The sequence below is a fragment of the Hyla sarda genome, chromosome 2 (assembly GCF_029499605.1).
Source record: "Hyla sarda isolate aHylSar1 chromosome 2, aHylSar1.hap1, whole genome shotgun sequence".
Classification (NCBI taxonomy): domain Eukaryota; kingdom Metazoa; phylum Chordata; class Amphibia; order Anura; family Hylidae; genus Hyla; species Hyla sarda.
Window position 1 is genome coordinate 387,267,069 of NC_079190.1, and position 13,114 is coordinate 387,280,182.

The window sequence follows — 13,114 nt, forward strand, 5'->3', positions numbered from 1 at the left end:
GACAGAATTCAAAACAAAGTGGTATACTTACCAAGCCTACTTCCCTGTCGCTGCTGGTTTTCAGAGCACTTGGTCTCCACTGCAGTCCTCATCTTCACTGCTTCTGCTGCTGTTCCATGTGGACAGGAAAGGCCAACAGCAGTGAGAGAGCAGGCCAGGTAAGTGTACCACTGTAAAGACTCATCTTGCCCGAAGGGTTTCATTTTCCTGAGTTCTGGCTTGGCTTGGTTGCTGTGGCTATGCCCTAGCCAATCTGGGGCTGTGGACAACTGATCAATGCTCAGGCCTCACCGGTGTTTCTGGCTATATAAGACCTGCTGTGGCCTTCATAGTTTGCCAGTGAAAGAGGTTTACTCCAGTAACTAGCATTCCATTTGATCTTCAGCTTTCTGTTTTTTTATTTTGGCTTTGTGTCTCTGGACTTTCCCCTCATTTTCTGATTAGTTATCTATTTGCTTCTCTTGGTTTAGACTTCGGCTTGTGGACTGTGATTTATCTTTTTATTTGTCTGTCTCCCTTTGTATTGTTAGAGTTACAGTGGGGATCATATGTTTGGGCACCCCAGGTAAAAATTTGTATTAATATGCATAAAAAAAGCCAAAGAAAGATGGAAAAATCTCCAAAAGGCATCAAATTACAGATTACGCTTTGTGAGCGTCAACTATTTTCAGTTTTAGATGTCTAGACAACTGCTTAGAAGATCCCATGGTGCTGATTGTTGGGGCAAGGTCAGATGAGTCTGGGCATTTAAAACCTTTGAGATTGACTTCACCTGGTCTTCCCAGATGATGATTGAGAACAATCTATGACACTGGCAGGTCTCAGCTTTGCAAAGGGGGCAGTGCATGCTATAAATTCTGCAGGGTGCCCAAACTTTAGCAGATGCCATTTTTTTGTTTTCTGTTATTTTGAAAGTGTAAATGATTGAAATATAATCTAATGTTTGTTGACATATTATAAGAATGTCTAATCTGTAATTTGATGCCTTTTGGAGATTTTTCCATCTTTCCTTGGCTTCTTTATGCACATTAATACAAATTTTTATCTGGGGTGCCCAAACTTTTGATCCCCACTGTAGTCTCCCCTTGTATTGTTAGAGTTAGTCTCCTTTTGTGTTCCTGACATGTGACTGTATACCTCTGTAGTTTATTATTTTGACTCTGAAGCCCCTACAAATTAACAGGCAGGACCGTCTTCATGGTTGTAGATCCATTATTTAGGACGGATATGCAATAGGAAGGGACAGAGGGTATGGGAGTGTTCAGGGCTTCACCTTATCCCTGCCCTATTGTTATTTCCAATACAGCCTGCAACCAATTCTTAAATATTGACCCTCTCACAAGGTAGTAAATTTGCACATATCAAGCCAGTATGGAGTTTTATGGGTAATGCTCCCTGGGAAAATGTAGAACAGTAGTTCTCCTCAAGGAGGAAAAGTTTCTCTTAGCCCCACCTGCTCAACGTTTTGTATAACCCTGGTCTATTGGCACGTAAAATATTATGAAATTGTGTTTGATGCCCTTGCTTCGGCAAGTGCGCCAAATCGGTTTTACTGCCTCATTGGTGACAACCTGGTTTTTCCCCGGTTGTTCTCCAGGAGCACTTTTGGTCCCTGAGTAGCTTTGGCGAAAGAGGACATTGTACCTGGAGCCTTGCATGTGCCTTTTGGCCCAGAGGTGAAGGATTTGGTTTATTGTGGGGCCTCTCTTCTTTCGGAGTAGGGTTTGTGATGGACCGGATCCTCATGCATGTTTTTTTTTGTGTGAACACTTGCACTTTTTACTTGCACTTGGGTTACTTGAGAGCACGTAACTCGGCTTTTATGATTATAAGTCCTTAACTAAAATGTGAATAGCTAAATCCTTACCTTTATAATGAAATTATTGGACAATTTGTCATCTGTGGCCACATACACCCGCATGAAGACCGAGGTACTGTATTGTCCCCGTAGTTCTGCTAGAGTCTGAAGAAAGTTAAACTTCCTCTCTGACCACCTGCCTTCACTTCCAATATTAGATTCTAACACCGGCCAGCGAAGTAATGGCTGCTTTAGTAATTTTGTTAGAGGCTTCGCATCAACTTCCTCTATTTCAGCTAGAACATAAAATGGAGGAACACGTCAGAAAAGTAAAAACAATTTACATTTAATGTGTACCTGTCCTTTGCAAAAAGATTTCATATAATGTAGATAATAACATTATATGTATATTTGTAATATACATTGGTTAACATTTTTTATATTTTTGGGTGAAAAAATGCCTGCAGATATTGCCTGTGTGTGTCTCTTTAAGGGGACTAAATACTGGATATGTGGGTGGACAAGCGGGGCTCTGTGCACTGTGGACAAGCATGGCTCTGTGCAGTGAGGACAAGCAGGGCTCTGTATACTGAGGACAAGTTGGGCTCTGTGCAATGAGGACAAGCAGAGCTCTGTACACTGAGGACAACCAGGGCTCTGTACACTGAGGCCAAACAGGGCTCTGTACACTGAGGACAAGCAGGGCTCTGTACACTGAGGACAAGCAGGGCTCTGTACACTGAGGACAAGCAGGGCTCTGTACACTGAGGACAAGCAGGGCTCTGTACACTGAGGACAAGCAGGGCTCTGTACACTGAGGACAAGCTGGGCTCTGTACACTGAGAACAAGCAGGGCTCTGTACACTGAGGACAAGCAGGGCTCTGTGTACTGAGGGTCTATTATACGGCTTACACATCAGGCTGATTGACAAGCCAGGAGCCTGCACAGAGCCCTGCTTGTCCCATCCACAGTTCCTGTATTTGGTCTCCTCACAGAGTCACACAGGCACATTTTTTAAACAATGTGTATTCAAAGTGTACATATAATCTTATTATCTACATTATATTAAATGCTTTTGCAAACAACAGGTACACTTTAAGTTTTACTCACTTGTGAAACCGAATACCAGAAATAAAACTGTGTATTCTATATTCATCATGAGGATAGTACACGAATAAGAACTTTCAGTTTAAGACAGTGTACATTAGGGGTATCTAATCAATGGGGTTAGATGACTGGGTTACGTTGGGACCGTGAATTGGACTGGTAACAATACCTGAGTCATGTGACAAGTATATCTACTCTCTAAATATGTTGTATTTCCTATGTCAGCACACATCTCACCCGCCTTTTATATCCTATCCTTGGTCATATAATTATATCGCCATTTTAGAGGTTACTTGGCTTTTTTGGCCAAGTTTGTGTTTTTAAGCATGGTGAAGAATACATTTACTGGGAATGATGGCCATACTAAATAGGAAAAAATATTCCGATACTAATTATTGTAGTGATCAGCAGAAAGCACAGTCTACAAGCCATCAACGTCATTCAAGATCCAATGGTCACTTACTTTCATTCATACAAGAAATGTAAAATGTCTTTGCCTTTTGTGTGGCCTCGGAATCCCGTCTTTTACTGATAGATTTCTCCAGTAGAGCTGGAAAATAAACAAGGACAGTTTGTCTGCTGTTCTCAATATGAATATCACTCTGTGTCGGTGTTTCTATGAACACAGTGATGTCACTATTATATGACATGACAAATTAAAGGCATGACAATTAATACGTTCTTTGGGTTGGTTGTGATAGTCGAGGCAGCTAAATGAGACTGTAAGCCATTTATTCTAATACTTATGTTGCATAGGATTGGATTCAGTAAATAATTCAACCTAAAATATATTTGATATTGCAGTAATAAGCAGAAAAACTGTACAAATACTAGCATATACATTGTGTGTGTTTTTATTTTTACTTACCTTCTAAAGGATAGGGGGATAAGATGTCTGATCACAGGGGTCCCATCCGTGACGTCATGTCTAGGAGACAGCGCCTGGCACAGAATGCCAGGGCTGCACTGAGATCGCAGGGATCCCAGCGGCGGGACCCCTGTGATCAGACATCTTATCCCCTATCATTTAAATAGGGGATAAAATGTATAATGCCGGAATACCCCTTTAAATTGGTCCCTGTCCCCATTTGGGCTCACAATCTTAATTCACCTATAGTGTTGAGCAGCATAGGCCATATTCGAATTCGCGAATATATGGACGAATATTCGTCATATATTCGCGAATATTCGCATATTCGTAATACCCTCGTTTTATTTTGCATAAATAAAAATTCGTATATGCCAAAATTAGTTAGCATATGCTAATTTTCGCATATGCGAAAATTCACACGCCAGTCTCACACAGTAGTATTAGAGCCTTCTTTACACCACACAAGCTAGAAGCAGAGAGGGATGATCACTGTGATGTGTACTGTGAAAATTTTTTTTTTTTTAAAATAAAACGAATATTCGTAATTACGAATATATAGTGCTATATTCGCGAATATTCGCGAATTCGCGAATATGCGATATTCGCGAATAAAATTCGCTTTGCGAATATTCGCGAGCAACACTATTCACCTATTAATATATTTTTAAGTGTGGGAGAAACCCAGAATACTCCATGCAAACACAGGGAGAACATACAAACTCTTTGTAGATGTCTTTGGGGGGATTTGAACCTAGGGTCTAGGACTGAACCATCATGCTGCCAAGTGTACCTATCATTATAACTTTTTAAATAAGTCAATAGTGCATGTGCATAGACAATGACATGTTACAAAATGTCCCTGCAAGCAAGCTCTTAGTAGGTGTGCAGAAACCTCTTCAGGGAGGAGGAGAGGGGGGAGATGCAGCTGCTGTTTCACTCTCTGTGCATGTGAGACTGCTTGATGTGAGGGAAATAGCAAAAGGAAAGACATCTGGCTTGCTCAGAGTATAGTATAACTCTGACATCAGTTTTTTTTTATGTACACTTTTTTTCACCAGCCTAATTTTGCTTAAGCATTTTGCAACTTTTTCCAATTTTGCCTGCAGCTCTTAATAAATATGGAACATATTACTCCAACAGATTGTATCCTAATGAAATGGCAGTCTATAATAAATTCCATATAGATTTCTTTTTACTATTTGGCTTATTCAGGGATGTACACCAGTGGGGAAATATTCCATTGCAGTGTTTTGTAAAATTTAGTTCACTCTATTTAGGGTATTTAGGTAAAAATCTAGCCCATGTGCAGAATTATCTGCACCCTACATGGTGGGGTGTATTATTAAGCTCCCATTGATTTCAATGGAAGCTTCAAAAAGAAAATGTGCTGAAATAGTCAAGGGTTTTGGTACCAAAATCCATCCATGCTTCCACCTCAAAAGCCACACATTTTTTGTCTGTGTGCATATAACTGTAGACTGAAAAATGCAAATTTTTGTTGTGCATTAAAGGGAATCTGTCACATGGAAAACATACTAAAGTGCTGACATGGTTGAATAACTATTATAGTAATGAGACTACCAGTACCTGTAGTTTACATGTCTGTGGCTTTGTTATGCTAAAAAAAAAAAAAAAAAAAACTATCTTTATTTGTGTTGTGAAGTGTCAAGGAGGTGTGGCCGGTGCCCTGCAGTATAGGATAGGCATTGCAGTGGGCGGAGCACCTTAGGGAATCGGCCACATCTTCTTGTAACTTCAAACAGGAATAAAGACCGTTTTTCTTATGTAATGCAGCCCCCATGTTTACTATATTGTGTTAGTTTCATTGCAATTATAGCTATTTAATTATATCAGCACTTTAGTACATGCATTCTATATGACAGATTCCTTTGACAGTGCTTAGATCCCCATTGGCTCACCCTTTTAGGCAAGATAGACCCTTTCTGATCAAATCCCAGTTGTGCCCTTGTCTGTAGAAGGATGGAAATGGGTACACAATGTGTTGCCTTAAATGCAGCCGTACTAATTGTATATTTCACTTATTCTCTGTCAAATCTTTCTGTACATGTTATAGTAATTGATGATTTCACAGTATTCTTCTTGTCTTTCATATTGCTTCCAAAAATATGTCTTTAATCTGACAAAATAGCCGATGCAAAAGCATGTTGTGTGCCAGTATACCACACAAAAGATTTGGTTACATGTAAACCAGTCCCTTGTGTTTCTAATAAATTTGTACTGAATGTTCTTGGACACTAGAAAGTCTTATGTAATTGGTTGAAGATTATTTCTTTTCACATTGTTTACAAGTTGGCTCCAAATGTTATTGCTCGGCAGCCCACCTACTGGACTTGTATCTACTTACTGATAATCACATATGGTGATATTCCCTAAAGTAAATGAGCCGAGGAAAGTAAATACAGGGAAATAAGACTACTATTGCCACATGCTATAACATAAGTATACATTGCAGTAAAGTAGTTCATTGACTTGATGTTAAAGTTATCTTCTTTTGGCAGTGTCTGCATAAACTGTATTATAGGAGTGGATTTAGAAGAAATATAGTATTTGATTTTACAAACATTATACAAAATAAAGCTTAAACTTGAAAGCACCAACTACAACACAAACAAGTGAAATGATGCACCGAAACACGGAACCTCTTAAATTAGTTTTAGTGGATGTTCACACAAAACATACAGCCGCGTTTTCACCAATGACGGCCAAATGTACGGCCACATTTAAAAATAAATAAATAAATAAATAAAAAGCTAGTAAATGTTTAGTTTGTTGCTAAGTCCACCTATTCCTAAAATATAAGGAATTTACTATTTGGTTGACTATCTGCATTTTGTTCCAGATTATGATCAAGTGGGCATGACCTCACATCCCACCAAGCCTCATTCATGCCCCCCCCCCCAGCCTTATAGTCACACCCCATGAGCCTGATTCGTGTCCCCTCAGGTCACCTCTTACAGTAAATACAACTACTGTAAATACAACAATACTTTGACATTCAGGCTGTGTAGAGGGTAACCCTAAATCATTTTCAGTAATAATTCCTCCTATTTGTTATTGACCCCAATGAAAACCAAAACGTACCTTTAATTTTAAGGTCCACATTATTCCGTAACCATGGATAGATTCCATAATTTGACTGATCATCAGGAATTGGATTACTTTCCATCCAGCCACCACAAGCAAACTGGAAAAAGTTGTCACAAGGATCAACAGAAAGGTTCATTTTGTTTCGTATAGAAGCAGCTGAAGAATAAGGGAAAATGTTTTACATTAGAAAAAAACTTGTTTAATTGTATAAAATATTAAACAATACAAAATGTTGACACATCTATAGTTATTCTGCTTCTTTCTACCAACCTCATATTTTCCCTGTTAGAAAATAAGAGCATATACAATATACAAGTCACTATATTTTAGACTTGTTCATACCATACCATAATTGCAGGTCTAAGTCACTGTACAGGAGATTGCAGGGGTCCTCAATAGTTGGACCACCCACGAGCACACAATCCAGGGTAGTTCAGATCACTGGAGTACCACTTTAGAGCAAAGTTCATTTCAAAGTTATGGCAGCATGTATGACTGTTGGTAACTGTATGGTGATAACTAGCAGATTGAATGAAAACACTCTGCACTAATGGATTTTTTTCATTCTAAAATTATTATCCAAAAACAATCCCTTTTTCGGGACACAAAGAGGTATCAAAAGAAGCAATGGCTTTTCTTTCTGGTACAAAAATTGTGGAATCAATGTTTTTTTTACAAGCTGTGAAAAATTATTCCCATTTTGGGGTGTAGCAACCGGATTGGCATCCTGCCCAAAAGTGACACAAAACCCTCAATTCTGGTATTTCACAATTAGTGTAAAACAAAAAACAGTTACATTCAACTTTCAACGAGAACAGATTTTGTACTGCCTAGTCCTACTCCTATCTGTGTTTTTCACAGCTCAGTGTCCCTCACAGAGATCTTCACCTTACACTTGCTATTTCTAATATGGCTGCTAAAGCTATGTGCATAGGCTTTTATAGCAGCTTTGACATCACCCCTATATGCCTGCTGATTGGATGAAAGAGCAGTTTAAAAGGTATTATGATATTCCCAGCAGTCCTGTGATCCTTTCTCCTTCTCCTTTCTGCCATGTGTAATTCTTTAGGAATGCAACCGATAAGTCATGGAGATATACCCAATCTCTAGCCACAAGAAGTAGCATGTGCCAAATTATTATTGTATGCTAGTAAAACCACAACCGCAAGCAATGTCTAAAAGCAACACAACATCATGCAGCTAATGGCAATTTCAAACGAGTGTGGTTTCACCTGTATGTGATGATCACAATATGGTATCTGCCATAAACCCAATTTAGCCTATGATGTTATGTAATGTGGTATATTTTGTAATACTTGTATTAACTTTACATGTACTTAGCATTCAAATGCATTTCCATAGAGAAGTTTAAAACATATGGCAACATTCTCATTATACAATAATTCTGACTTCAAACGCAAATTCTTGAATTGTAGATTGTAATCCCATATGGGTAGGGCCCTCTCTTCTCTCTATCAGTCTGTCTGTCTTCCCTCTTTATCAGTCTGTATCATGTATTTTAACTCTAATCAATACAAAAAGTTCCAATCGAAAAAAACGTCTGTGCCCACTATTGTATATACACATATTGCTTTGGCTTAGTAATAGGACTAATTATATACACCAAAAAAAGAGTAAAAATCCCAGAAAAAATTGCTCTTTATTGAAAAATTTTGCTAAAACCATATATTCAAATGTATACACAAATCATACCACCAGCCAAAGGATCTTACATATACAAAACCAGTTTCACACCACTATGTAGACATGTATAATTTTAAATCATATTGTAAACCAACAGGAAAGGCTCATAAATCATACACAGGAGGGTGATAATACAGTGTACAATATTCAGGGAATAATATTATTAGTTTTGGGAATAAACACAGACCAGTTCATCATATATGTAAACCAACAATGGGTATAAGGTACCAGTGTTTCCCTACAGTAAACAGAAACTTAAAGGGGTACTCTGCTCCTAGACATCTTATCCCCTATCCAAAGGATAGGGGATAAGATGTCTGATCACGGGGGTCCCACTGCTGGGGACCCCTGCGATCTTGGCTGCGGAACCCCAGACATCCGGCGCACAGAGCAAACTTTGCTCCGTGCCGGATGACTGGCGATGCGGGGTAGAGGCTCGTGATGTCACGGTCACGCCCCGCTTATGATGTCACGGCCACGCCCCCTCAATGCAAGTCTAGGGGAGAGGGCGTGACGGCCCGCGCTGCACCCGACACTAAATGTACGTCGGGTGCAACAGGGAGACCGTGGGAATAATATGTAAAGGGGCAGAGTACCCCTTTTAACTCCTCCTGAATCTAAACTCTATAATATATTGCACAACTCCCGTACTGTAAACATACACTCCTTTGGATTAGGGATAAGAAGTCTAGAGGCTGAGTACCCCTTTAACTCCTCCTGAATCTCCACTCTATAATATACTGCACAACTCCCGCACTGAAAACATACACTTACCCATGATGGTATTAAGGTGCTACTCCTGGACCCCATTTTAACTCCAATGTACAGCACCTGGGAACTAACTATATAAACTATATAAATAAATAATAATGACATATGTCAAGAGTTTGTGATATCCTATTGTTACTTCCTCAGGGCAAACTTACATGCTTTCCAACAAACATCCTCTGATAAAAGTGCCAAAAAAAAGATGACACTTGGGACTGAAAAAGAGCAGCTTTACTTTCCAGGATCTAAAATTGATGTTACAATAAGCTGCAGAGAGAGCAGCTATGTTACAAGAGTTCTCAATCAATGAAACTGATCAATACCTCCTCACAGGTAGGTCATCGCAACCAAGACGACTGCGGAATCCAAGATGCCAGTTCTAGATGAAGTCAGCGGTTCATATAAAAGGAGTAGTTTGCCAGCCAATCCATCTTACTGAATAAAACTAGTTGTAGTCACAATTTACAAGGGGTGTCATTTTTTATAGTTATCTGATTTCAGGCAGATCATTAAAGCTTGGAATCAGAATTTAGGAGAACTCTTCAGCTATAGGAAAGATCCTAAAAGACTGTGTTCATATACTTCCTTGCTCCTAATAACTACGGTACTTGTTATTAAAAGAAATACATTTTATATGTAACGTACAAATGGCATAGGTATTCTGGGTATGTGCATCAAAGTGAATAAAACTGAAGCATTTGTTTAAAACCTTATACCTTTTCATAGAGTCATTTATCTGATTGCCAGCATACACTACATTGTACCTGCAGCTGGCCCATTGAGATACTAGTGGGAATGCCAGCACACCGCTATGTCGCTGAATATCAACAACAAAAAAGTGTGTATTCAATGAATTAACACAGAGCCTAATAGACTATGTTTGTTCCAGTAAACTCAGTAGGCCCACCTTTTTGCTGCTGTAGTGTCCCAGTACGGGATATGGTCCCGTATGGTCCTTCTGTCCCATCAGGTTGAGTCCCTGTCTGTCCCCAGGGCTCTCCTGCATTTTCTCCCCATGTGTCTATAGGTTTCCCATAAAGGGTTTTCACATAATGAGTAAAGCACCTTTATTGTTAGTCACATGATTAAGTTTAAGTCACATGTTACAGTCATATGATTCTTACCCAGAGAACCCAGTGACCAGGTGACCTCTCTAGTGACCTATGGGCTCCTTGCACAGCTCCCCTTTATAAGACTGGGAGGAGCTGCAATTTCTCTCTTTTTCTCTTAGCTCATTGCTACTTCTGCTGAGGTCAAGTCCAGACCAGTGTTCCAGTATTAGTGTCCAGAGCATTGGAGGCCTCAAGCCTAAAGTCTGCAGCAACCTATGAATTGCAAGTAAGCTAAAGTCATCTAATTGTCAGTCATCAAGTCAGTAAATACAAGTCTACTGTCTATTCAACGTGGCCTGCAAAATTGTCTGTCAAGTCATTGCAAGTCCCACAAAGCCTGCAAGGTCTCCCTGTGTCACTGGCCACCTCTCTGGGATGTTGGCTGAACTGCATAGACTGTACCATCTGTTTAATCTCAGTAAAAGCTAGCGTTACCCTTAACCTGGCCTTGGACTCTTTATTGCCCCTGCCTGACCTAGGACTAGCGGTGCTACCTTTGGGTGGTTATTATATAGGAAAACCATGCCCTGGCGTCACGGACACAAAGGGGTTAGTACCATCTACCCCTTGGGCACTTACATCTACCTCACATCTACCTCACTACACCCGTGGCTCACCACACTGCCATCTCAATGTATACCTCTAATGTATTGCCCTTACGGAGTGTTAACCATGTCTGAAGCTAGATACTTTCTTTTGCCCTTGTAGAGGTCACTTCTGCTCCACAGATTAAATATTTGTCCAATAGCTGCATGATGTCATATCGGCATGGCTTCACCCGCATGTGATGGTTAGGACAGGACTAGCACCCGTCCTCTTCCATCTCGAACTCAGAACAGAATTGCCGAGTGGCAGTGGAGCGCCAGGGTGCAGAACAGGTAAGATTTTTTTCTGCTTTAATGGATAACCTTTTTAAGACTAGCAAAAATAGAAGAGAAGACAGTAGCCAGCACTCACCATTCAGGGGTTACTTTTATTTCAGGATACGGTGCATATACAGATGATCAGCGGGCAGGGTGAAGAGGAATACAATGAAATGCATACCTGTCTTGTATTTGAATGTTCCAAGATAACGTTCTCCATATTGTTTAAGTGTTCCCATGACAATGCTCCTGACATGCCTCAAGCACTTATAACCCTGTGCGTGCATCCACGCCAGGTATCGGCTAGTGGAAGCACAGGTGTAGAGCGAAACAGTGCTGTCCGAGACCCCCTTGCTCTTCACTCTGCCCGCTGATCGTCTGTATATGCACCGTATCCTGAAATAAAAGCGACCCCTGGATGGTGAGTGCTGGCTACTGTCTTCTCTTCTATTTTTGCAAATTGACATATGCTATATAGCACTGTGCACAACCTAAACAGGGGAGTTGCGTGAAGTAAGGCAACTAATCCAAGTGAATTGAAGTGTGATTACTCGTAGAGGAGGTGCCGGTGGCCGCTATTCTTACTTGCTCCTTTTTAAGACTAGCATGTGATATTCCAGGCAAAATTACACAGTAGTTAGTACGGTTGAAAAAAGACAAATGTCCATCGAGTTCAACCAAGGGGGTGAAAGAGTATGGTTGGCTGAAGGGTAAGGGATGTGATTCTACATTCCAGCATTAGTGTTATATTGTTCTAGGAATATATCTTGTTTTGAAGCTTTCAACTGTTCCTGCTGTGACCTGTTCTTGAGGTAGACTATTCCAAAAAATTATTATGGTAAAGAAGATGTGTCGCCCTTTGAGACTAAACCTTTTTTTCTCCAGACGGAGGGAGTGCCCCCTTGTCCATTTGAGGGGGTTTAACCCAATTAATTCCCCTACTAGACTCTCTTTAGTACCAAGAAAATTTCTAACTGTTATAAAGATATATTTGGAAAAAAAAACAATCAATAAATGACCTTACACTTTTTACAGTGGCTTCATAGGACCGCCACTAATCGTTTACATATGCACAGAATACATACATACGTACATACCTATGAACTATTAAATTGTACCATAACTACGAGTGGAGATGTTTATGCCAACTCTTTAACCAAAGCAATAAGGTAATTTAGATGTCACTTGAGATCAAGAGTTAGATGATAACCACGTGTGTGCTGCCCTTATTTGACCGCACTCATTGTCATCTGCGGAATTTAGGCATCTATTCAAATTGCAATCAGCAAAACCTTTTAGAATTAGAGTTATGCTTTAAATCAGTAACAGTAAGCACTTCCTAGAGGGTGTATAAAAGGAATGCTTGTCAGATTTCTCAAACCACTCTTGGAACATTTAAACACAGGCCTTAAAGGGGTACTCCACTGCCCCAGCATTTGGAACATTTTGTTCTGAACGCTGGGCATGGACAGCGGGGATCGTGTTGTCATAGCCCTTGTGATGTCACGCCCCCTCAATGCAAGTCTATGGGAGACTTGCATTGAGAGGGTGTGGCGTGACATCACGAGGGGCGTGGTCATGACATCACAAAGACCCACAGCCCGCACCCAGCGTTTGGAACAAAATGTTCTGAATGCTGGGGCAGTGGAGTACCTCTTTAAGGAAATGTAAATAAGCAATGTATTTATGATTGCATTATAAATGAGGATTGCAAACATTGGGGTGGAAGGACGTGTGGCATAAAATTATGCCACGGACAAGTTCTGGTTTTTCATGCTGATT

The 13,114-nt window shown here is 40.1% G+C and overlaps 1 protein-coding gene across 1 annotated transcript in view; it reads right to left on the reverse strand.

Annotated features, from left to right (window-relative positions):
- The window catches only part of PHEX (phosphate regulating endopeptidase X-linked), a 256,306-nt gene that overhangs the window by 156,640 nt on the left and 86,552 nt on the right, over positions 1–13,114 (reverse strand). The window contains exons 3-5 of the mRNA XM_056558599.1: positions 6,880–7,041; positions 3,370–3,456; positions 1,868–2,094 (exon numbers count right to left, since the gene is read on the reverse strand). Coding sequence (XP_056414574.1) covers positions 1,868–2,094; positions 3,370–3,456; positions 6,880–7,041 — 476 coding nt within the window. The remainder of the gene's footprint in view (positions 1–1,867; positions 2,095–3,369; positions 3,457–6,879; positions 7,042–13,114) is intronic.